Genomic DNA, 26,355 nt, shown 5'->3' with positions numbered 1-26,355 from the left:
AATAGAGAAGTTGTATTCGAAAAACCTTTACTAGAAGTTCCTTGAGAAGAAATTGGAGGTCTGTAATTTTGTTTCCACTTACCTGTCCGATTGGTTCCTCACCCGCTAGAATTTCCTTGAAACACATCTCTGTTTCTTTTCCTGACATTCTTTTCCTGTGGTCCATTCGTTCCCTTTCAATGTTCCTCACAATATTAACAACCTGGGAAATGCTCGTGAAGTGTTGATTGATAATTTTAGGTTTTGAATTTGTTGTTGAGGGTCCATTTGAACTTATTAACTTGATTCTCCACTGTACCAGCCATAATACCCGCAAAACGAGCCAATTGTAGAAATCTGGCTACATATTCAGATATGGATTCATCTTCTTTCTGTTTGAGTGTAGCATACTCTTGAACATATGCCTCTTTGCTTGTCGTAGTAAAGTATTGCTGATAAAAGACTTATCTAAATCCTGACCAAGTTAAATGTTCAATAGCTCGGTCCCCTCCATAAGATTGCTTACAAGTTTGCCACCAATGATTAGCATCACCTTCAAGTTTATAAGTGTCCAGTTCCATTCGAATTCTATCAGACCAACCCAAGACTCAGAATACTTTTCAAGATGTGATATTCAATCTTCGGCTTCAACAGGAGTAGCCACTGAACTAAAAGTATGAGGTGTTTGTTTGTGAAACCTCTCCGACCATTGATGAATGTCAGGAAGCTCATTACTAGTTTCTTGATCCCTGTGTTCTGGCCCATAGTTCCAGTACTAAAATTCTGGTTTTCGCCAGTCTGACGCAATGCTTCCACCGTCTGTGCTATAATGCCCGGTAGCATGTCGCTAACTGTTTGGTGGGCAGTTTCCATCTCATTAGGATCAAGTTGAGTTGTGGGTGAAGGATTTTTTTTCATTTTTAGACCCAGTTAGGTTTCTCCTGGGTCTACCCGTTATTTCTGGTACTCTTCTTGGCAGCATGTGGAACTAACACAAATAACAAGGAAACCACTTGCTTGGTTAGATTCAATAAGAAACGAAACATGCTGGATTTCATATAATTAGCATGTATAAGGCTTAAGATAGTCCTATCTTAGTTCTACCCATTCCTCACAGATCAAACCTAAATTGTACTACAGGATCATATTCTATAGCTCCGATACCACAATTTGTAACACCCCCGTCCCGCATGGTTAAAGACAGGAGATGCTACAATTGGTTTTAAAAAAAATCAACGTATTATATAAAACAGAGAAGCTAATATAATGTACCAAAAGATAATTACATAACCACAAATGGAATAACGTGTCTCAAAATACGGTCCCAAAATACCAATATATATACATTAGTCATCAAAAGTTAACAAAAGTATGACGAAATAGGTTATCTTCAGTATTGCCATCTTCGTAGCTCTCAGTGAACAGATAATAATAAATAAACAATGAATAAGAGATAACAAGTTCAAAACAATTTATAACGTTAAGTAATAACCCAAAAGAAACTCAAAATGCCCCGAAGGCATGTCAAGGGTCCGAAAGACCAAACCAATTCACGAGGACGTGTTGTTCCCAAAGGATGATCAGTCCGTTCGGGCATGAGTGAGGAAAGGGGTGCGAGCACAACACAACAATCCTCTCCGTGGATTTAACCATGACTACAATTTATTATCCGATAACGGTTTTTAGGATAGATTCATACGCCCTCTATTCGACCGATACATAAACAAGTCCACCTTTAAGGACTATATAAGTGAGGACGTCATGATCGTTTTAGCCACCATGGAAACATCTCAATATTGGTGCCCCCAATATTGAGTCTATAGTAAAATAGTTCACAATATATGCAATCTAACAAGTCAAGTGATCAAAATGATCCATGTTCCAAATAAGAATATACATCATATTTCAAAAGGAAACAAAAGCTCAATAGCATTTGATGAGCACAAAGAAAATTTGGAACCAATGTACTCGGATTAGTAAGCCTTATACAAATGGCTATCCCCGTGTCAAGTGAGGTATGAAATCCATACCTTAACCGAATTTGATTTTTAACACACGATCAAATGGAATTCATGATCAAGTTTGACTTGTCCGCGTCCCTAACAAATGCATAAACGTGTTACTATTTGTAAGGTATGAAAACCATAACATAATTATTCTAATAAAATTACTTATGTATTAATGTACTTAAACCACGTAGACTTCAAGAAGGATATCTGGATACGAATTAAAAACTCAAACGTAAAACTTAGTCTTTCGATCCAACCGCTTTCGTCTCTCTTCTTTTTAAGAATTTTTATCCTACTTAGAGAACCGATTCAGATTATATTGTCTAAATGAAAGTTGTATTTAGGTATCATGTGAGTCTATTAGTTTTGGAATGATATCATCTGGATTATCCATCTATTTTATATGAATTTTACAAAACAGCAGATTAATCCTGAATACAGTGCAAAGAACACTGTTCCAAGCCACCACTTAGAGTCATAACTGGATTTTCGATCCTTCATGAAAGTTGTATTGTACAGTAATCTTTCTAACTGCAAAATAAGAGCTTATTCTGACTCACGGTTTATGAGTTATACATTGTCCAAGTACTAGACTTGAAGTTGTCCAAAATTCGGATTTCCACATTTTTCCCCTACTCACTTTTATGATACCAACTTCAATGATTTGCAACATTTAAATATTTTAAACATACCATAACATATTAAATACCACAAAGAATCTTAATGATTATAGTTCTAAGCTTGATTATACAATTTTACTATTTTAGACGTTTAACCGAACACTTAGTGTGCGGTTAATCTTCTATACCCAATCTAACTATATTGAATCCATAATTTCATCCTTTTTCTTTCTACATCATTTTATCCAATCTCATCATTTCAAAACATGTATTTAACATAAATTGTAAATACTAGTTCATATATAAATCACATACACAATTATAAGTTAACCTCAACATAAACACCCTAATTAAAACGAAAGAAATTTATACCTTTAAGAAGGGTTTGAAGAGTAGACTCTGAATATATAATTGTTGTCTCGATTCCCTTAGTAAATTGAGAGAATTTTTAGAGAGAGAGTATAGACTTTAAGAGAGAGAGAAAGATACGAGAGAAATGAGGCCGACGACGAGGATAATGGTCCATGAATTGTATATATATATATATATATATATATATATATAAAGTTTAATTATTTGGCGGTTTTAACCCTTTAACAGTTACTGATTGTTATTTGAATACAGTATAATTCGGGTAAGCATAGAGTACGAACACGTTATGCATAATTCTACCAAAAATTCACTTAACCCAATTTGTACGAGTTAACGGAACACGGATATTATAGCATTGTTTTAGTTTTACCGTTTTATACTAATGATGAAAATTGTTTGAACTCACTAAACGTTAAGCTTAACACTTTTTCTTGTCGGCATGTCCATCAGCATCCTGGTTAGGGAACGGTACTAACGATATTGTGAAGAGTTAAGTGCTAGTTAGGGGAACAAAAAGGATTTTGAGTTTTAGGGGCATTTTTCATACTTTAGAGATTACGAGGTTTTAGTAACATCTTTCTCTATCCTAGACTTTGGGTAAGATTTTGATTGTAATTTATTGATGTTAAATCTTAAACTGCCATTTTAAGTAATTCGACTTTTGTCCTTTAGGAAGGAACTTATCATTCCATTGGTGTATAATAAAAATTTTAACTAGTCGCTATTATCCAGAGTTTTAGGGTGTTACATGTTTGTCGACAGTATGTAGAAGGTATCAAACTCACCTTCAGTCCCTCTGATGCACGACTCAACCTTTATGGCCTGGAAGGCAATAGTTCCACTGATAAGCTACTTGTATAGCGTTGCTTCCACAATGACGGATACCAGGTTGAGGTCTCATTCATTAAGCAACATAAATAATCAAACAAATCACTTCACTAACTAAGAACGACCACACAGTTACACTCGTAGTAAGGATTGACATATATAAAGATATTTCTTCATTCAGCTATATTGGAATTGACAGTATAGAAATTTGAATGACGTGTCACTCACTTCTAGAGGAACGCACTTATTACTTAATGTTAATACTTCTGATGCCCATTATTGTGATGATGAATTATAACCCAATAGATTGGGCGATCCTTATGTCAGCGATGCATCATTCAAATTTATGTCTTATTGAATTTTGATGGTAAGATGGTTGCCTACTGTGGTGGTGAAGGATGATAGAGTATTAGTGTCCAATTCTAAGTAGGTGGTTCCCTGAGAAACAAATACCATATATAACACTACTTGATCGACATATTGCTTATGCAACCGAATTTTTAGAAATAAATCATACCCAATTTCAAAAGAATTAAAAAATAGATTTAAATTATAGAAATGGTCTTACATTTCAATTGTATCACCAAGTTAAAAGAATGGGAGGGTTAGATATTTTAACTTCAAGCTCAATATAAAAGAAGGGATGTCGTTGGCTTAGTACGTACGTGTTGATCCTCTCTTTCAGTGATTTGATGATAATCCCTTTTCACTTATACGATATATTTATGTTTATGTCTTTTCAGTTCCAGCGATCATCACTGAGTCTGTTTAGTGATCACTGAAGAACTTATGTTGTAATACAATCAGAGACAGCGATACTTCAAGAAGACAACACTTACACCAGAGAACCTTCAGCCAAAGTCGAAGACTGAAACTGAAGATTAGAGACTGGCAAGTACGTGATCTGAAGCGGTACTCAGTGATTACAAGCATGTCTACATATGTGTGAAGACTGCTCAAGCCTCAGTGAATACTGAAGAGACCTCCAGGTTATTCCAGCATTCAGCGATCAAAGGAAGTTTGCCAAGCATGATTGTTGTTGTCTTGTCCTTATGCACACAAAAGACAAACCCATACCCTTTCTAAATGTTAGTACGGTATGGAGCCGACTAGTTGACTCTATTACCCACCAACTTTAGGTAAGGATGTCTGCTCATGAATAGGCTTTTTGTACTATTCACTATAACAAAGGACAAGCCTTCATCTTAAGGCTTGACATGCACTCTAACCCTACCATATTGCATTAAACGAACATTTAATGCATTGGGTATAAATAAAAGTGTTTCTTCTCCATGCAGAGTGTGCACGCAACACACTCTCTTAACCTAATTCTTACTTTGAGCATTGTTGAAGCCTAAGTAAAAGAACTTCTCTTTACAACATATCTTTTTTTATTTGCTAAGAATCTGTGTGTAACCAAAGATTGTTTAGATAGGTTTTCTTACCTTATCTTTCCGCAAACAGTCTTGTAAAATTTGTATTGATCTTCTTTTATCAATATACATTTTAAATTTGAAAATATTGTGTTTGTATTCATCCCCCCCCCCTTCTACAAGCTGTTATACATATCTTGTAGACCCTCAAGGGACCATAGTACGTCTACAGATGCCACTTCTCATATTCAAATACGACATTAATGGTTTCAGGCTTTAAAATACGATAAATCATATTGTGAGTTCTATACACTAAAAGAAAAGATCTCGATGTTAAACATTTGTATGTTCTAAAGAAGTCGAGTGCGTAACATGGCTATGAGAGGAAATAAATGAATTTCTTACTCAAATAAGAAGGAATACAACCAATATTTATACTACATGACACAAGTAAACAACCAACTCTCAACTGCCTTAATTTACCTACCACCTAACAATATATAAAATATCAAATTACCCTTAACCGTAATAATCCCCTTCAAGATGAACATGAAGAACAAGGATTTTGCAAGTTCTTATTTTGTATAAAACACATAAGTAGAGATATTAGCAATGACTTAGTAAGTACATTCACCAATTGGCATGCAGACTCTACGAGCATCAAACAAATCAACATATCAACCACCTTTTCATCTTTTCTTGAATGAAGTGACAAAAAATGTTAATGTGTTTGGTTCTCTCATGGAACACTAGGTTAGAGGCATTTTGCATTGCATATTTGTTCTCACAAAACAACAAGATAGATTGTGGATGAGAATATCCAAGTCTTTGAGTAGCTATTTGATCCAAACCAACTCATATGCGATAGTGAGCATTGCTCTATACCTGCTTCAGTGGATGATTAGAGAATGGGTCTTCAAGTAAACTACCACTATCTTCAATCAATGTACTCTAAGGATCCATAGGTTCCTTTATTTCTTAGCAGCTAATAGGTTAGTGCCAAATACACCTATAGGCCCGTCCATTAGTTTGTAAACCCATTTGCATCCAATCAAGTGTTTACCCTCTAGTAGTGGCACTAAATACCACATACTGTTGATTTCCATGGCATTAAGTGTTAGTGTATATGCTCAAAATCCAATCATCGGATGGTTATGTTTTGACATTTTTATTAAATGAAAGGCATTGTCCAATTATTGTGTTTACATATTATTTTGTGTTATATCTAAATGTATTAATAAGCTTAGAATAATGTATTCTAAAATGTTCTAGTCAAGTATTAATTCGGGTTTAGATTGAATTAATATGGTACAACTAGTATATGTAAGGATTCATGTGTAGATATAAAATACACATATGGGTATAAGATTGGATCTTGCATAGCGGACGTGACTCGCTTTAAGAACGTTTCATTGGATGTCATATGAGTGTCATAGATGTTTCTCATGTGGTCGTTGTACATGTAGTCCTTTGACTTGAGATCATGGAGTTTAGTCTATCTGAGCAGTGTACTTTGATAACTGATTATAATCATTCTGTAATTGGGTGACAGAATGGTTATTGGGTATATCATATATCACTTACTAGTACTAGCATGAATCAAGATAGGATTTTGTTCCTCTTGGATGACAAAAGTGATATCCTAGGCCCCTCGATTGACTAATACTGAGGAAGTGCATGCATGCTTAGATAATCAGTATTGGATACTGATATCTGTTTTCTCAATATATTCTAGAATCGAGAAACTAAATAGTTGTTTATTATAATACTTGTTTGTTGTCAGGACTATCATTATACTTATATAAGAGCTATAGTCATCGTAATCCTCCTATTCAACTACTTCGACCATTTCCAAACTCCTTCTCGTTGTACCGAAATAGAGGTTTGATTTAAACGACCAGGTACAGCATCACATTTTACACCTGAGGAAGGTACAGCCCAACTATGAAGTACATCAGCAGAATATAGATCATTGTGAGGTAGTGGTAGAAGATTGTTGCAAGAATTATCCATCCGGATCAATTTTTCTCTATATATTCCACAAGCTACTCTTTCTTTCCTCCAAAGAGGTGGAGAATGTATCTAGAATTTGGGAAGTAAGAGGATCTTCTCTCTTGGTGTTGGACGTCAACTACATTTACAATAACCAAAGGGTCTTTGGCCTAGCGGTATGTGAGTCATTGACCTTCTAGGAGGTCAAGGGTTCAAACCTCACCAAAGGTGAGGAGGGTGCGTGAGTTTATTTGTTCTATTTGCCATATATAAATATTATATACTTCAAAAAAACAAAAACAAAAAACTACATTTACAATACCGTAGAGGCAACGAGCTAAATTTTGTTGGCTTAGATTCAACTACGACATCAAAGGTTGCTGCTCGTTCTGATAAATTTTTGAAACACTCATAGGTGTTAATTTATTAACCCTATTTGCATTGTTTTTACATTCTTTTAGATTTATTTTACTATCCCAATTAAGTCTTTTTAGTCTTTTTTTACATTATCAGTACGTTTGGAGTTTTGTTGAGCTTATGTGAAATTCTTGCATTTTACAAGAAAAAATGGCCAAATCTCAAAACTGATTAAATCCTTTGAATTCCTACACGATTTGCTGATGCTGCAAAACCTACAGATTCTTGCAAGACCTGTTCGTGCGCTGCACAGTTGGGCCTCATCGTGGGCTTATATTTTTAAATGAATTAAGCTTTTGGGCTTTCTCCTTTGGGTTTTTTTGGACACCCTTGGACCCCAAGCTTCCTAGGCACTATATAAAATGGGTTTATATTTGTATTTTAAAGACATCTCATTAAGTGACTTCATGTAACTTAATTTTATTTCTCTCTCTAAAACTTACTACTCTTCATCTCTCTCTCTCTCTCTCTGTCTCTATCTCTATCTCTATCTCTATCTCTATCTCTCTCTCTCTCTCTCTCTCTCTAGTTTTATGTATTTTAACTTTAGATTCTAGCTTTTGTTCTTGCACTTTTTTATTCAAGTAATGTTAATTGTATTGGTTACTTTTTATTCATTTCATTTGCTTACAATTTCTTGTTAAAATTAATTTTCGATTTTTATTTTTAGAGAACACCTTGACAACGTGACTTTACATTGGACTAAAAATTCATTTGTGGTCTACTGGTTAGTATCTATAAAGCCGAATCTTTTATTTTACAAGTAAATTATGCAAGTATTTAAGATTTGTAATGAGACTTTCCGAGCAAGTTACCATTCTAGTCCTGTATTTATTTATTTTAATTTACTGCTTTATATTTAGTTTCCTGCATTTACTTAATCGTCAATTATTTTATCGCACTTTAATTTACGCAATTCACTTTACGTCATTTACATTTCCGCATTTTTAATTTTAGTATTTATTCTAGAAATCCGTAACTTACGCGATAAGTTTCCTTCTTAAAATATATACTAGCATTTTACTTGGGGTGTGTTTGGTTTGCAGGAATGTTTCTGAGGGATTTGGATTTGCAGGAGGGATTTGGATTTAGAGGGATTTGGATTGGATTGGATTTAAAATCCACTCCTATGTTTGGTTTGCAAGATTTGGATTGGATTTGAAATTCATTCCTTTATAAATCATGTTTGGTTTGTAGGATTTGAATTGAGATTTTTTTTTCTTTTGTAATTTTTTTAGTCACCAAATCTCTTTCATTTTCTCAAAACTACCTATTAACAATCAAACTTTTTCATCTAAAATGCATATTTATTTGTAGAATTCTAATTTGTTGAGGCCGTTATTAAGTAATTATTTGTGTAGCTATGACATGAAGTTCTATTGATGCAAAAATTGTAAGTACAAATCGGAACATAATATGCAGAAATCGAAGTATAATATGTAGAAATCGGAAACAATATGCAGAAATCGAAGTACAAATCGGAACAGAAATCGTATTGTGAAGTCGTAACATAAATCGAAGTAAGTAGAAATCGGACACAATAAATCCTACCTGTCTTTGATAAGCATAAATCGATGAGAATGGAAAAAGGTTCGGCGATGGAGACGACCACCATGGCAGAAAGCGACGGAGATGGAGACGACCACGGTGGGAGAAAGCGACAGAGACGGAGACGACCACCGTGGGAGAAAGCTATGGAGCCGGAGACGACCACAGTGTGCTCAATCAACGAAGACGACGATGGAGGAGGCTGGAGGAGACGATGAGCGAGGAAAATGGAGGAGAAATGGAGGATGCGATGGAGACGTGAGCTAGGGCAAGACAAATCCCACGGGAATGGATTTTTAAAAAACCATGTGCTTCCGAAGGATTCTAAAATCCATCGGTCACGGGATTGTAAATGAATCCCAGGATTTTAAATCCTACCAATCCTACAAACCAAACATAGGATTGGAATGGATTTTAAATCCAAATCCCTCCAATTCCATTCCATTTTGCAAACCAAACGCACTCTTAATGTATTTTTTTCATCTCCATTATTTACTTTTTAGTATTTTTATCTTTTGTAAAAAGTAACCAAACGATGATGGGCTAATTGTAGTTTGGCGCGTAATGAAAGATTAGGACCGAGACCGATGTGAAATTGGAAGGTGTTTTAAATATAACATTTTTATCTAACTATTTATTTTGGGTAAAAAATATTTCATTGAAAATTACGTTAAACTAATTGACAACTAATTTTATGTATAAAAATGCATTAACTTTCAGAGTTAAGATAAATACGATAACCCGAGGTAATATAAGAAGACTAAAAATAGTTTTAGTACATTACAAGTGTTATGCTTATACAGTGTAAAATGGTAACAGAGTAATGTATTAGGATTCACGACATTTAACATAAATAATGTCGTGTTGATAGTACGCCGACCTGTGTGTACTCTTGGGAGGCCATCTGACCCGATAGTCGGATATCTATAACAGTACAATTGTACTAATTAATAGTACTATTGGAGTGTCCGAAAAATGTTATAATATCTTTCCAACAGATTATTTGTTTCAGTCCTAACGGACCTTTACATCATTTGCTTCTTTTTACAACTGTTTTTCCGTAGTTGATAATTAACCAACCAAACAAAAGATTTCTTCGAATTTGCCATCTGAAGTCAATTTTTAGAGACTAGACTTCTTGAAAGACTCTACAAGCCATCTCTTAACTTGCTCATTTCCTTGGCCAGAACATCTCTGGTTGAGATGTTGGCTCTTGATTAGCATTCCCTGAAATAGATTCACCTTGTTTTGGGTGGATCTTTTACTGACTTTGTTTGTCTCTGCCTCTGCCTCTGCCTCTGCCTCTGCATTCAGAGGCACCACTTGGAGCATGATTTGGAGATTCTTCTCTATCATCAAGGTCATGGCGGGCGATCCTTTCAGACCTTCTAGACCGACTTGCCATCTACATGTACTCATTGATTAAATTTCACGTATTCACATTCCCAAATATAATAGCTTATCCGAGTACATATATGTACCTGTAAATTCATAATTACATTGGCCACATGTAATTCGAATTCACCATACATATTGTCCTCTTAACCTATCATATTTATTTTCAATGGTGTTATCTGTGTCCGAGGTCCCTTAATATGCGAATAACATAGTTTAAGTCTAGAAATCATGCTTTAAATACCTAAATCTCTTAAACCTAAGCTTTGATACCACCTTGAGACACCCCATACTCCACATTTGTATATAGCATATATTTCATATCAAAGAAATACATATTACACCACATTGGTCCCACTAGTATAAGGTTTCTATATTTACAGAATTTACAACTGAAAAATTCCAAAAGAAAACCATGTATTATCACATGCATGTCTAAATGTATCTTCAAAATAAACAGATTGATCTTCAAACACAGCAGCTAAGCATATAAAAAAATAATCATATTTTCTTCTTCCCCTTAACCCCCTCAGACCCTACAATGCGTATTTAAAACACAAAAATGAGAGTTAGAACGATAGGTGTAGTGAGATACTCTTTCTTTGCAATTACAAGGTGAAGATCACCAAATCTTGAAAATCATCTTTTCACATATACAAATATATACACTCCCTGAAATCTGCATTAATTTTAAGAATACAGAGATGAAAAACTCCTTTGGTTCAACTGGTCAGAGCTCCCCGGGCTCTTAAGGATCAGTACCCCTCTGGTTACTAAAGACTCTTCCTCTATCTCTAATGGACAGAGTTATTTACTAAACCATTTCCTCTAGTTGGTCAAAGCCTCTGCTCATACCAACCAGAGTTTTTGCACTCATATTACGAAAATAACTAAGGTTATCATTCATCCAGAGATCCTCTGAACGATCAAGGTCTCTGGTCCAAAAGGACCAGAATAGGAATTTTAAAGAAAAAGGTAAACTAAAATAAAACCATAGCTCCTCTGGTTTTCTGTTCTGTTTGCAAAATATATTATAAAAGGTTTAGACTTGAGAGAAAATAAAATAAATTAAGTTTTAAAAGACAGAGCTCAAATGCCGAGCTTGGACACCATACTTCAAACTCAGAGCTTGGGCTCCGCACTCAGACTCAGAGATTGGACAACGCACTCTTGAATACATAACTGATTTGTGAAGCTTGAAAATACAACTTTTATGACATAGAGCCTCTAGGTCATATAAATCTTGAAAACACTTGAAAAACTAAATGCATGATCAACTTTATGATATAGAGCCTCTATATAATACATACAGAGCCTCTGGATCACAAGATTCCCGAAAACACTTGAAACTAGTCACATGACCAACTCCTTGATACAGAGCCTTCGTATAGCACATACAAAGCCCCTGGCTTACAATATTCCTGAAAACACTTGAAATGTTTCCCGTATAACCAAAGACCCTCTGGATTGTTCTAACGACCTGCCAGAGCCCCTCTGGTTCCGAGCACATAATTGAAAAGATTTATCATGCAACCATAAGCTCTTTGGTCTATGCTGCAGACTAACCAGAGCTCTTCTAATTACAATCAAATACTTGTTTTTCTCGATCAAATATAAAACTGAATACTTTGATTTCATTAAAATCATTTGAAACCGTAGGCAAATAATGCCTCTGGCTAAGAGCCGATTTCTCCCTTCTCAATAACATCTATGCTATTATTTCAATAGGAACAATATCTCTAGGTTCCCAAGTCACAAAGAAATGTTAACCCAGAGCTCTTATCTCTTGTTGATATAGTAACTAAAGTTATCCAAATGTCACCCTTATCCAGGTGTACACCTCTCCTTGATATGTCACCCTTATCCTATGATACCTCTCCTTGATATGTCACCCTTATTTCCTCCTCAAATCTACAGATGAAGAGTTTCGTACCGAAACTCACCGAAGTCACAACCGTCCCGTGGAAACATAATTTCTAATCAGAACAAACCGAAATCACAACTGTCTTGAAGAACATCATCTGTAGTTTTAGCCAATAATGGCCTAACAATGGTTCCTTACCGAAACAGACCGAAGTCACAATTGTCTCGTAGAAACATTGAAAACTCATTTAGTTTCATAATAGAACAGACCGAAGTCACAACCGTCTCGTAGAAACATTCTCAAAATAGTTTCGTACGGGAACAGACCAAAGTCACAACCGTCCCATAGAAACATTGTTCAAATCAGAACAGACCAAAGTCACAACTGTCCTGAAGAAACATTTGAAAAACTCATTTCTTTCAAACCAGACCTCATGTCACAACCGTCTTGAAAGAAAAGCCAAATAATATCTTTTCCAGATTTATAACCTCATTTGAAAGATACAAAAATACTCTTTTAATCCCAAAAGGTTTAAACATACTTTCATCGGACAATACCGTCCGTAAACCACTTTTTATCAGATAAAACTTTGATCAACAATAAATCCTCATCAGACAACCCTGTCTAAATACAGGTTCTTGTCAACAGTTAAATTTCCAAATAAATAAACATATATCAACTGCATAGTTATATCAGCAGTTCTACAAAACATATAATCTTAATAACTTCAAAGGTTGTTCTTTTAAAGTAAACTGACCTTAAACCAAATAGAAACAACAACCAAAACTGCTTAACTTCAAACACCAAATTCTAGCTTCTAACTTTAAAGAAGAAAACCCTCACACTTTCTCTCTCACTGGTTTCTTTATTAAATTTCAAGATAACCCTCTTCAAAAGAAAACTTTCTTTTCAAATTGCCCAAAAGAGGCGGTTTTGAGTAAAGTACTATAAAATAGCTTCTTCTTCTTAATCCATTCAAAAAGAGGCGGTGTTTGAAGAAACATAATAAAACTCTTTTTCCACAAATATCTTGTACATATACACACACACTTCCCCAAATCGGCATACTTATAATTTATGCACACATACATGCATATTTCGAAACTTCATGCATGTTAATAATATGAATCATGCATACACATATGCATATTATCAATCTCATGCATACTTATTTTCTCATATATAAATATGCATATTTTCACATAATCAAATAATAGTCACATAGATTTTACCTTAAAAGCATAACCAGAACCCGGTTATCACACAAGGTCTATTTTTGCGTTGAATTTTTAGGGTAGTGAAATATCCACAACAAACACCTATCCTACTCCGTTTCGTAGTACTCTTGGAGGAATACAACTATTTTTCCTTGAGTTTATGACTCCCGTACCGTACTCCAACATTAAGATCATCTTTCATTGTTGTACCCCCGTTATTTACTTTCAATATCTTGTGCATAAGTAGTTGGTTCGACATTAATTGTTATGGCCAAAGCAAAAGCCTTCTACTCATAAGATAAATAATCATACCCTAAATGATTTGATAGAGGATTTGAAACATTGTGTCTATCATGAACCATGTTACAACGCTAATCCTTCAAGTACGATGGAACTTTATGCAATCTAGAAGATCTCCTGTTGGAAACAACATTAGTTGAAATATGATGGAAAATCATCGAGAGACTGAATAAGTTCACCACCATATGAAGCATATACACTATCATAGGCTTGAGAATCAACTCAACATTGTTTGTTACTTCAACATGTGACATACCGTTGACAACCTCATCATGTGCATAAAAGGAAACAAGAACGACAGGCGAAACGGTATATAAGAAAGGTTCATAATATTCATCAATTCAACCATTATGTTAAGGGAAACACTCCCTCAGGAAATCTTACTTCTCTATAACAATAAAATTGTCTATTCTTTAGATGCAAAAGCTCCAAGGCTTTTCACCGATATGTTTTTCAATCTCAATAATGCAACCACATGAGTTACCTTGGGATTGAAGAAGCTTTTGAAGCATATAAACCATTCAACATCATCTTCAAAGGGCGGTACAAAAAATTATGTATGCTCCATTAGAGGGCCTGATATTAATGGGGGTACAGTTGCATAAAGACATTAAATTAAGCTTCTTGTCAATTATTTTGTTATCAGTCACTCAATAAAAACTACGCCACGTTATCCTCCCACCAACAATCAGGTTTGATTAATTTGATCAGATACTTTTTCAATAATTTATTTTGATTGTAAAAAAATTGAACTAAATCATGAATTGGTTGTGCCTACCAGGGGCGGATGCAGTAAGAAGGGGTTGGGGTCCTGGGCCCCCAACAAAAATCTTATATGAAAGCCCAAATATTTTTTTTTTACTTGTATTTTGAGATTTGGTGTAATTGGGCCCCCAACAAGATGAGGTAGGAGGCCCCTCCCTCTTCAGCCAAGACCAAGAAACGAGTTGTGAATCTGTGAATTGTGATTGTGAATGAAGGCCGAAGGGAGTGAAGAAGAGTGAAGCTGTGAAGACATGCCTGAAATTGAATACCGTGCGTCTAGGCGTGAGGCGTCTAGGTCTAGCGACTGCGACTTCGAATCTGCCATCTGCGACTGCGAGGCTGTGCGCTGTGCTGTGTCGTGCCGCTGCGCTGTGCCGCCGCCTCGCCTGCACCGCCTCTCACCGGTCCGACTGTGTGGCTGTGTGCAACACAGCAACAGTGCAAGTGCAAGCTTTCTACTTCTTGGGCCCTAAGCAGTCGGCAGAGGAGCAGAGCCCAGAGGCTCTTCTTCTAGACTTCTCTTCATTCATCTCTTGGGTAAACACTAAACAACTAAAATTATAATTTCCAATTTCAATTTCGTCTAGTATTTTAGGTTAAATTTTATATTGTGGGTTTGTGGTGATTTTAGGTTAATTTTGTGGTAAATTGGTAATTGGTAAATGCTTTAGGTTAAGTATTTTAGGTTAATTTTGTTGGTTAATTTTGTTGTAATTGGTTATTGGTAAATGCTTTACTTTAGGTATTTTAGGTTAATTTTGTGGTAATTGGTAAATGTTTTACTTTAGGTATTTATCTTGTTATTGTTATTAATTTACAAAATTGGTGATTTGGTAAATGGTAAATGCTTTAGATTAGGTTAATTTTGTAGGTTGTTTTTGCTTATTGGTGATTTGGTAAATGGTAAATGCTTTAGATTAGGTTAATTTTGTAGTTGTTTTTGCTTATTGGTGATTTGGTAAATGGTAAATGCTTTAGATTAGGTTAATTTTGTCAACCACGGGGTCATGCATTTCCAAAAAAATTTGTCGGGAGTAAAGGAAGACGCTTTTGTCCGACTTGGTTTGATCAATATGCTAATTGGTTGGAGTATAGTGCCCCCTACGATATATTTTTCTGCGTCCGCCACTGGTGCCTACTTTATACATATCCTTTATCGAGTTGAACTAAATCATATCGTAAAATGAATCAAGTCTATCAGGATATTTAGATATTTTTGGTGTCCTATAAACCTGATTTTTATATTATAGTATAAATAAGATGTGAAATAATTCAACATGACTATTCTTTGGATGAGGTTGGGTTAAGGCTAATTAGTTTTCGATGCTATCCTTTGACCGCAAAAACTTTGTATGTATAGCCCAAAACTAGCAATTCAGGCCAACTCTTCGTATAACTATATTATAACTTATTTGGCTTATAAAGTGACCAACTTTTTGCTTTTCCTTCCTATGCGGGAGATGATCCCCCCACATTGAAGACTATCTTCAACGTCACAATGGTAGTTCTTATAGGTCGCCATGGTGCAACAGGAACGAAGATGATGGTTGGTAGTGGAAGTTGTTTCTGATGGTATATCACAATGAGGATTAAAATGTAGAATACATAGAAATATGAGGACTAAAATGTAATTCCTTCGATAATATAAGGCCTAAAAAGATATTTCTTTGGGGAAGAAAAAAGATTGTGATTTGTGACCACAGACTTGTACAAAATTGTAATGAAACCCCTCAACAATTTTTCTTCTCTTTTCTTACCCCAGTTATTTCCACCTTCTCCTTCTCTCCCCCTAAACTGTTCAACTTGGTTTGACTTTTTGCTAAGAAAGTGCCAGACATGGTGGATAAATCAAGACATCAGAAATGAAGAAGATGTTAAATTTACCAAAATACCCTTTCGTGTTGCTGGGTTAAGTGGCCATTTGGTGGAAAGAAGATTCCTTTTTACTTTTCTTTTTTGGCCACCTTCCTTCCACTGCTGATTTACTCGGCCATTATTATTTGGTAGCAAGATATACATACAGTGATTACCCAGTACCAGAGAGTTAAAGAATGGACCTGTATCTTACGTGATTAAGGAAATTACCTTTTTACCCTTGGGTATAGTGGGCACACCAGATGCTCAGAAGACTCATGACTCCATTGTCCATCACTCCATCAGGTGTTCTGCAGTATAATAAAGACCAAAATCCAAATGGAGGAATCTTTAAAAGATAGAAGTGCAGGGAAAATAACAAGGAGGGTAAAAGAGTAATTGTGGAAGGGTTACCATCACAATCACAATCACAATCTAAATCAAATTTTTAAAAAACCAGTCGGTAAGGAAACCCAGGCCTAAAAACAAGGTACTACCAACAACTGCACCACATCAGAAGACACAGCACTCATCTCTCTCTCTCTCTCTCTCTCTCTATATATATATATATATATATATATATGCATATGTATGTCTCTCTCCAACTAATCTTATCTCATGGCCTTTCTCTATATAAAAAGATATTTTTTCTTTAATTGATTTCTTTTTCTGCTTCTTTCTGTCTTGCATCATATACCTCAATCCACACACACGTTTAGTTTATACTGCAAACAGACAACACCCACAAAGAAGAGGGAAGAAAAATGGAAACTTTGGCACACCCATCATCTGAAAACAAAGAAAGAAGAGTCCACATACACCACCTATCCTCTCTGTCTCTTCAATGGCCCAGTTGGACCAAAATTTATGTAAAAAAGAGTCTTGAAAGATAGAGAGAGAAAGAAATCATCAGGGGTAGAGAGAGAGAGAGAGAGAAAGAGGAGATGTCTTCAAACTCCAACCAAACCCACCTCACACACGCACAAAAACAAATTTCACATACAGACCAATTAATTATGGTTGTGCCACAAATGCCCTTCTGCAACCCCCCAAAAATCTCCATCTTCATCACTCCATTGTCTACCAAACGAACCGATATATGTGGGCTTTTTGGGGCTTTGTATTTGGTCAGAGTTTCGTCACGAACAACAGAGAAAACAGGAAAAGCAAGAACCTTCTCACCCCCACACCCATTAATCTTTCTTTCCTTTAAGTCTTTCTTCACCACACCTATCTATCTCCCCCTCCCTCCCTTTCTTTCTCTCTATTCCTATTTTCTTCTTGAAGTAGGCTTTGCCTCTCTCTCTCTCTCTATTCTTTTATCAATTGATCTCTTTTCCAGAGTGCGATTTTCAAGAAAGTTGAGATCTGATGAGTAAGATAATGAAAGGGATTGCTTATGAATCATCTTCTCATGTGTCTTACGAGGATGTTAGGGCAAGATTTAAGCATCAAACCCTTCTCCAAGATTACCTAGAGTTGCAACAGGTAAAAATCTACATACTTTTTCTCTATTTTGCTTTTTGATCTAATTGTATAATCGTTTTTGGGTTCTTTTTAGGGTTGGGTTCTTTTGATTTTCAATAGGGTTCTTGTTGTTTGATTATATGCTGCGATATCTGTTATTCCTTGATCTTTATGCCCAGGATTGCGTAGATGATCTTTATGGTTTGCCTTTGTATAGATCTATTGTTTTCTTTCAAGATTCTTGTAAAAACTCTTTTATCTTTTTCTTCAACAATCGAATTTGATCTCTTTGATCCATGTTTCCCCTTGATTTTCTGGATATATTTCTTGTTCCTGCATCTGGGTTTCTTCAATTGATGTTTATATTCAAACTATTTGGGGTTAGGGTTGGGATTGGCATTAGGAGATGGAATAACGAATTGAGAAGTGATGAGCATAATTTTCTTGGTTAATCTTTGTTGTTTTTCCAACTACATGAGGGTTATAAGTCTTTTGTTATGATACTTTGTGATCTTGGAAGATTTAAGTTACCAATTTCGAATATATTTTATGGAATTTGCAGGAAACAGAGGCTGCAAGAAACAAATTGGAAGCCATGAAGCAAAAGAAACAGACTTTAGAAGCTGAAGTTAGGTATGATATCACTATCTCAATTAACACAACTGCTTTACATGAAGAATTCAGTTTCAGTTCTATATCAACTTCATGTGCATTCAGCCTTCAAGATGTTTAAATTCGTGATCTTCAAGAATTGAATTCTTGTTCTTGGTTACCACAGATTCTTGAGGCGAAGGCACAAATTTCTATTGAAAACCAAATCATCAACTTCACAACAACTGAAATCACAGAATGTGGAAACCACCCAATTCAGGAAAAACAAGAAGGAGAAGGTTTACCCGAAAAAGTCTGCAACTTTTCCCAATTTGCCCCCTATTCACAACCTAAACCAAAGGGGAAGAGGGTACACAGAGAAGAAAAACATGGTTCCAAGTAGACCAGTTCCTGTATATGACTTGGATCAAAGGGTAAATTTGCATGGTGTCAATCTAAACCAAGAAGTTGTGGGAAACAACTTGTCTCTAGTGAATGAGTTCAATCAGAAAGAAGTTGTGGTTCAAGCTCGAGCTCCTATATTCGACCTGAACCAGATATCAGTAAGTTAACAGAAACTTTGATAAACCCTAAAACTAACCCAGTAGTCACCAGTTCTAATGGTTTCTGTTTTGTTAGATGGAAGAAGAAGATGTGCAAGAAGGGTATGAGGAGCAGAGGAAAGAGCAGCATAATGATTTAAAGCTATCTATGTGTAGAAATGTTGGGGATGGTTCAACGAGTCGATCAGGGAAGAGGAAGATCTCGTGGCAAGATCCGGTGGCGTTAAGGGTATGAACGGAAGGTTAATTAGGTAAAATCGATTTTGACTTGGTCATCGGTTATGGGTTATATTGATCTTTGACAGTAATGATCTTATGTAAAGAAAAGTTTGTGGGGTTAGTGAGTTTTTGGTTTTTGACATGGAAACTATATGAAGGATGAGGAATCATAATCATGTATATGCTGCTTTATCAATCCTTTGTTTAAACAAGAAGTTTTTTTGATCTTTTTGTTACAAGTTTTATTTGTCTGTCCTCATTCTTGATTGAAAAGTGTCTTTTACATCATGTTTGATTGTAAACGCTTGTGATAATGTGGTTTTTTTTAATTAGAAAAAAGATTACGATAAATCAAACTTTTAACAATCAAACTCGATAATTCATTATATCGAGTTTGGAAGTATGTCTCGATTCTGTAATGAGATGCATGCAAACCTTTAATAAGTATGATCATTTAAAACGTAAAAGGAAACAGATGGTGCCAATTCGATTCGAGTCTCCTTTTGACCATTGGAGATATTCCTGACCGTGATCCCTAGGGTTAACTGAGAGGTTGTAAATTGGTCCGGACATTAGCAGTTATCCGAAAAAAAGATATTACACTTGGTAGTCTGCTACTCATTTTTGTGTTTCCAAGAACTCGTAAAATGTCATGTTCTTGGGAATGCCCAAGACCATCGTGTTCTTCCACATTCTCCTCAACCTGCTTCTCCTCACCCCCTCGGCCTCGCACTTTCCACCTGGAACCGACATTCGACTTGTGCAAATATGCCCAAAGTCCAAACCACCATAAACTTCCTTGCTAAGTTGTAAGTTGGATTGTAAATGCAAATTTAACATTTAAATTGTTCAAATGATAACTAATAAAGAATGATGTAATATGTTGGTATTCTATTTATTCCTTTTGAGCAAGAGCCAAGGTCCAAATCCCCCCAAGGAAAAAAGGGAATGCATCCATAATTGGCAAGTCAATATATATGACATTTCTGAAACAAAGTCAAACTACAGTTATCATTCATGGGTTCACAGAAAATACCATGCTTTACATGCTCATAAGAATGATGATGAACAAGTCCTCAAGTGAATATATTAACAAAGTCAAAACACATGTATCATGCACTAAAAGCAAACACCATACTTCACATGCCATTCAAGAATTGTGATAGCAATCATATTATTTGCGTGATACAAATTCAAATTCAGGAGCGGAAACAGAACAAGACTACCAAAAAGTCAAGTTTTAAGGGTTACCCATGGTTTATATTGTCATTAGATAACAAAAATTATGAAAGAGAAGGTATTAATTTCAAGTATGATAAGTTACCCAACCTTTTCAGATAGCTTTTCAAACGGGCACGACAGAGTTATAATGCTCACCGAGCCCAAATGCATGCTTATGGTATGACAGCATAATAGTTGATTCTGAAGAATCCCCGGATTTGTACTCCTTCCCCATTTCCACATCAGGAAAAGATCCAGAAAATATCATGATATGTTTCTTCAAGCAATGAGTCAAAGCACCAAGCTCGAGCTGTCCACCCCAAGCTGCTGTTGATTCCACTTCATTACAGTAACTCTCAAACCTCTTTTCTACAACAGAATCGTCATAACCTCCGTCTGCAACAGTTTCTGATAGGAAAAAGGGAAGAAAATCCGATGAATTCTTCCTCATATAATCAGCCACCATTTTTCTAAGTTCTTGGAATGTGTAAAATGGTGAACCTCTGATTTTCAATTGATCTTCAACAGCTCGGTAGAGACAATGCCCATCTGGTTTAATTTCATGCACTAGCAGGCCAAGAGGTTCAAGCTTTTTCTCCAATTTTTCGTTTTCAACCATTCTGTCACTTACAATGTTGCTTTGTTCTTCTTGTATTCTTTGTTCTCGGGCTGCTTCTTCTTGGGCTCTTTTCTCTTTTCTTTTTGCACTCTTACTGGGCTTCGAGTGCTCGGTTTGGTTGGTAACAGAGACCCCAGCTATGGCTTTCGCTAAAATTTCAATATTGTTTTCTTTGCCTTCTCCGCTAGTAGTGCTACTAGCATAGCCTACAGAAGCAAGTTCGGCTACATGTTTCTCTTTGAGCTCAGTAGTTAGTTGAGAGATTTGTTCCTCCACTTGTTTCTTCTTGGCTTTTTGCTCAGCCTTGCTGCCTTTAGCTGCCACCTTTTTAAGTGCAATTTCCTTGTTCTGTAGCTGGGTGATCTCTTTCCTGTTGATTTCCTTGGTAAGTCGCAACATCTTGTACCTCTAGACGTAGTAAGTAGCATAGTATACTTGTTGAACGATCTTTAAGTAAGTTGCAAGAAGGGGCGAGTGTTTGGAAACAGTGTACCTGTGCCTTGAAAGCATCTCCTCACAGGTTTCTTTTTCTACTTGAATTTCTTTAATCTGATTTTCTGCCGATTCTTGGGTATTTTCCATTCTTAAAACTCTGAAATCACAAGGGTAACTATTATGAATATAATGCAAAATAAGGCACACCTAATACAGGAAAAATCTGGAATTGGAGCAAAATGAAAGACAACGAAGGCATGCTATGACATATTTGAGGAAGTAGAAGTTTTATGATGTATGAAAATGGTCTTACAGTTAGCAATATAAATTTTACTGCTTATAAATATATTGAAATTTGAAGCTTTAGGGTCTGATCTGATTTGAAGAAAAGGGTTCGGTCTGATTGTGGCTAGTGGGGAAGAAGACCATGGTTTGGAGAAGGTCTGATCTGATTGAAGCTTTAGGGTTGCAAAGAATAGAGAAAGAGTGCAACACGACGCCGGGACATAAAGACAGGAGAGAGAGTGAGACAAGACTGGGTATTTTCACTTCCAAAAATTCTTAATTTCTTATTGAGCCTCTGCACCTTAAATAAAATCCAATACACACATGCTATGCTGTTATATCGGTCATAATACGAAATATCGGTCAGGACCGATATTCGATATATCGGTTATATCGGTGATATATCGTTGATATATCGGTCCAAAATAACGGTTAACATAATATATCTTAGAATTATATATAATATGCATTAATTAGAGTTTAGAAATATAGTTTCAAAATTAAAATATTACATCATCTAATAAATAATAAAATTAGTCATTTGGGCAAACTGTTAGTCTAATAGTCTAATTAGTCATTTGGGCTTGGGCTTTTTGAAATTTGGACTGGCCTGGAGCACTTGTATTTCTAAGCGACAGCTACCGTACCGCCTACCACTTACCATCGACCGCCATCGCCTTCCTTCCCCCCTTGACCCTTGTAAGCGACGGCCGGTAGAGTGAGCAGCAGACCAGCAATCGACCTTCTTCCATCCCCGCCCCGTTGCCATCAGACGCTGGCTATGTTGTGTCGATTACAGAGAAAAGCAGAGGAGATCGAGAAGAGAGGCCGAGAAAAGAGAAACGTTGTGAGAAGAAGAAGAAGTCGAAGACTCGATGTTGTAAGAACTATAAAATCGGTATATCGGCCCGATTTTTACCTTAAAATATCGCCAAATATCGCTAAATATCGGAAAATATCGCCGATAATATCGTTCCCGATATTTTGTCCGATATATGAGTTCCGATATTTTTTTTCCGAGCGATATCCGATATATCGCCGATATATCGGCGATATATCACGATTTTGACAGCATAGCACACATGTATAATTACATGTATATACAGACTTGTACTATTTGGCAGTTGGTTGGTTGGATATCAAACTTTGAAGACTCAGCGGCAGATCACCAGCCAAAATACACATCAAACAAACTGCATCTTCCTACTTTTGTGTTTGCAATTAGATGTATCTGCACATAGTTGAGGGTTTAAGAGTGTTGTTTTGTTTCTATAGACAGACAAAATAATAATTTAACTTGCAACCATCATAGTAAAGTGCATGAAAATAAAATTAATTGCTTTGGAAGAGAATGAATATAAGGAGAGGAGCTATAAGAAGTGGAAACTAAAAACTGTAACATATTTTGGCAATTTAGAAATGTTAGCTACAGAAAACGGCACAAGTATATAAAACAATCAAGCTGCAATTACCGGACTTGTGCCACTGCGAAAATCTTAAATCCATTTAGAATTGCTGTCATACAAGCCTCACAGCAATAAACAAACAAATCTGTCAAGTTCCCTCTTAATAGTAGCCTAATTTCCTTTTAGAACTACAATAACTAAAACATGCTTGATTCAACAAAGCAAAAATATCTTACACAGAACATGCTCTTTAAGTATCTGAGGAGAAGTAGTATAGTTGACGTTACATGCTCTAAAAAATATCATAAGAAGCAACATCATCATATGTACATCATTCCCTCTATTCCATGAAAAGGAGTCCCCTCGAACTCAATAATTGTTTCCAATCACTATTACCTAGTATATGGTTGGTAACTTTTCATGATTATGCAGATTTTTACAGAAAATGCAAATTCGTAAAAGCTGTGACCATGTAGAACTGTCATTTTGACTACCAAATGGTATAAATTTCGTCTGTTTTAACATCGTATTACTCAACCAAACAGCAGTACCTAGCTGCTTTACTATTTTTCATCAGACAGCATTACTTGGTTCACACTAACATTTGGAATATTAGCTGGTAAAGAATAGAGTATACTAGTAACTATCCAATGGAGGAGGTTTCAAAATCAGAGAAATCCGAACTCCCACTGTCCAAAGAAGGAAACAGTTATAGAAAAACACCACTTTGACTTTATAGGATTGCATTTCAATTTCTAAATTGTTATGATTTTCGAAACTTACATACAATTGCATAACAGACAATAGAAGTAGACTTAAATATGTTACAAATTTGTTAAATTTTTGCATTTAAATGTTAAATAGTTATAGCAACTTACCTTTATGAACCCAAGGAAGCATACAATTCAGTCATGCAGATACCAAGAACAAATAAATTATAAATCTAGGATGAACATGATCATCTTTAAAGCTCCAACCAGTATCATGAAAAGCTACATTCACATTCACTGATGTCAAAATTAGCACTTCCCAATAACAAAAGTGAAATGAACTTTGTTACCAAAATTTTCAATGTGCAGAGCTTGTGAAATCTAACCTAGCTATCATATTTCCTCAAAAGGTTTGAAATCCACAACAATTCCAATCTCGCAAAGTAATCAATTTGATTTTTCAAAGCCAAATTGCAACTCTTTCTTATAGGAACGGTGCGAGTAACAAATATTTCATGAATCTGCGTACGAAAACACATTCTCGTCTCAAGATTAGATTCCAACCATTAAATTGTAATCAACTCAATAATAAACATCCCTTATTAAGTACCGAAGACTAAAACCCTCCACTCTTGTATTGCAAATTGGATTGAGTAGGGAATTAGCAACAAATTGGGATTCTCAAATAGTTATATGAATAGAAAACAGAAGCATATGGACGTTCAATTAATCATTCGAATAAAGATGACGAGAATTACCAGAGGGTTCTTCAATGGCGAAGCGGAGTGAACAGCAGGCAGGCAGGCAGGCAAGGCTGCGGAGAAAAAGGCACGCACGCAGCACGATAACCAGGATCCAGGGTTTTATTAAGCATAATTTTCATTATTTTGTCGTATTAACCTTCAACAATTTAAATATTTCTTTTGGATACCCCTTGAATTATTAAAAATTTCCTTCAACCTTCTTCTCTACAAGTGTAAGAGGTTGATGAATACGTGAAGAGCTGACAAAGTGATTTGTATTCTTCTAGTCCTACCTCTCTTTATGTCTTTCATTTATGTTCATTAGAAAAATCAAGTCACGATAATAAAAAAATTATTAACCTGGATATCCAACCCGCTATGCGAGCCGACTAATCCCAGGACAACCACCTGCTTTGCAGATAACCTAGAATCACCGTATTTGAACCTCCGTGGCCACAAGAATATTTTTGTTCTTCCTTGAATTTGAACCGGAACCTCCTGATACTTTTGATCTTTGGAGCCAAGCTCAAACCAATCAGACACCACATTTGTTGGTTGTCACGATCAATTTTTGAAATGTCCCATAATACTTATGCAAACATATAACCATTTAAATATACCAAGACGACATAATAATAACATAATACTTACGCAAACATATAACCATTTAAATATACCAAGACGACATAATAATAAGAGTCGAAACGTACTTCATATTTTTCCAAAGTTGTTGAAACACTCATTTGTTTACTATGTTATTTTCACTACTTAAACGAGAGTAATTATACTTCTTTTCACTCTTGTATTGTACTGTTAAAGCATGCATATTTTCGTTCTACTCACACAAGATCATACATAAGACAAAACACCAATTGTTTGTTAATCCTTAATTGGACTTCCAATTTACCCCATAAAATGTTAATGTTCATACCATGAAACCAAAAACAACCTGAATAAACCACCAAACCAGGTTCACAAAGAGTGGGTTTTTATATAGACGGAAAGTTTTGAAGATCAACCTGCACTAAACTGTTTCTGGACTCCAGAAAGATTTCACCTTTCCTCAGATCGACTGTATGTCCACCACCACGGATTTGATACTTTCAACTTGTGTTTCTCCATGGACTAACAAGTCTTTTATGTTCCAGGAGCAGCAGCAGCTTGGGATCCAGATCCTTGATGAAGTTTCAGAAGGTTTTTCAGATGTTTTTTCCCTGTAATATGCGTGTTCATAACTTTATCAGTAGAAGCTCCTGTATGACACATCTCACAGAAAAACAAGAACTGCTGTCTCATGCCTTCTCCCTCACTCTTCTTATCTTCCTTGTTTGAACTAGTCGAAACACATTTGCTTGAATTCTTGATCAATGGAGGTTGTGCCTTGACTGACTTGTTGCTTTTCAAAACCTTGGATTCCATTGTGTTGAGGGCAACTCCAAGGCCAATTTCAGCAGATTTCTTTTTCAGCTTCATCACTCCATCGCCCGATATTGACTGTTTCTTACATGTCTTGTGTTGTGACCCATGTCTTTGAGCTTTATTGGCTTTCAAGGTTGCCATTTG

The 26,355-nt window shown here is 35.7% G+C and overlaps 3 protein-coding genes across 7 annotated transcripts in view; 1 reads left to right on the top strand and 2 right to left on the bottom strand.

Annotated features, from left to right (window-relative positions):
• The first annotated feature begins 17,178 nt into the window (after positions 1 to 17,178).
• LOC112517157 lies at positions 17,179 to 19,609 on the top strand. Of its 2 annotated transcripts, none has more exons than XM_025124507.1 (4): positions 17,179 to 18,021; positions 18,563 to 18,633; positions 18,872 to 19,154; positions 19,231 to 19,609. In XM_025124507.1, the coding sequence occupies exons 1-4, from the start codon at positions 17,905 to 17,907 to the stop codon at positions 19,387 to 19,389; spliced, it is 630 nt and encodes a 209-aa protein (XP_024980275.1). In that variant the 5' UTR covers positions 17,179 to 17,904; the 3' UTR covers positions 19,390 to 19,609. The 2 variants fall into 2 exon arrangements, with proteins under 2 accessions (XP_024980275.1, XP_024980274.1); XM_025124506.1 differs by having other exon boundaries at positions 17,183 to 18,021; positions 18,779 to 19,154.
• Positions 19,610 to 20,489: 880 nt separating this feature from the next.
• LOC112516980 (OTU domain-containing protein 6B) lies at positions 20,490 to 24,887 on the bottom strand. 3 transcript variants are annotated; one of them, XM_025124262.1, is made up of 4 exons: positions 24,436 to 24,461; positions 21,707 to 21,805; positions 21,096 to 21,583; positions 20,490 to 21,002 (listed from the first exon to the last, which is right to left on the bottom strand). In XM_025124262.1, the coding sequence occupies exons 1-4, from the start codon at positions 24,444 to 24,446 to the stop codon at positions 20,719 to 20,721; spliced, it is 882 nt and encodes a 293-aa protein (XP_024980030.1). In that variant the 5' UTR covers positions 24,447 to 24,461; the 3' UTR covers positions 20,490 to 20,718. The 3 variants fall into 3 exon arrangements, with proteins under 3 accessions (XP_024980030.1, XP_024980029.1, XP_024980028.1); XM_025124261.1 differs by lacking the exon at positions 24,436 to 24,461 and adding an exon at positions 24,808 to 24,887 and having other exon boundaries at positions 20,490 to 21,583; XM_025124260.1 differs by having other exon boundaries at positions 20,490 to 21,583.
• A 764-nt stretch (positions 24,888 to 25,651) lies between these two features.
• LOC112517097 overlaps positions 25,652 to 26,355 on the bottom strand; it is a 3,133-nt gene continuing 2,429 nt past the window's right edge. Inside the window, exons 4-5 of one of the 2 annotated variants that reach the window (XM_025124419.1) lie at positions 26,091 to 26,314; positions 25,652 to 26,006 (exon numbers count right to left, since the gene is read on the bottom strand). In XM_025124419.1, the coding sequence (XP_024980187.1) occupies positions 25,930 to 26,006; positions 26,091 to 26,314 (301 nt within the window). In that variant the 3' untranslated portion in view covers positions 25,652 to 25,929. Of the gene's footprint in view, positions 26,315 to 26,355 lie in introns of both variants that reach the window. The other variant, XM_025124418.1, reaches the window with a different exon arrangement.

This window comes from Cynara cardunculus (assembly GCF_001531365.2).
Source record: "Cynara cardunculus var. scolymus isolate 2C chromosome LG 8, CcrdV1, whole genome shotgun sequence".
In the NCBI taxonomy this organism is placed as follows: domain Eukaryota; kingdom Viridiplantae; phylum Streptophyta; class Magnoliopsida; order Asterales; family Asteraceae; genus Cynara; species Cynara cardunculus.
Note: the sequence above shows the minus strand (reverse complement) of the source record. Positions and strands in the feature narration are given on the sequence as shown.

What these genes read in the sequence shown, in the direction of transcription:
- LOC112517157 (XM_025124506.1), top strand. Translation starts at nt 17,905, where the DNA reads ATGAGTAAGATAATGAAAGGGATTGCTTATGAATCATCTTCTCATGTG. An exon ending in ACTTTAGAAGCTGAAGTTAG is followed by an intron (nt 18,634 to 18,778) that starts GTATGATATCAC and finishes TGGTTACCACAG; the next exon opens with ATTCTTGAGGCGAAGGCACA. An exon ending in TCGACCTGAACCAGATATCA is followed by an intron (nt 19,155 to 19,230) that starts GTAAGTTAACAG and finishes CTGTTTTGTTAG; the next exon opens with ATGGAAGAAGAAGATGTGCA.
- LOC112516980 (XM_025124260.1), bottom strand. An exon ending in GAGATGCTTTCAAGGCACAG is followed by an intron (nt 21,584 to 21,706) that starts GTACACTGTTTC and finishes GGAAATCAACAG; the next exon opens with GAAAGAGATCACCCAGCTAC.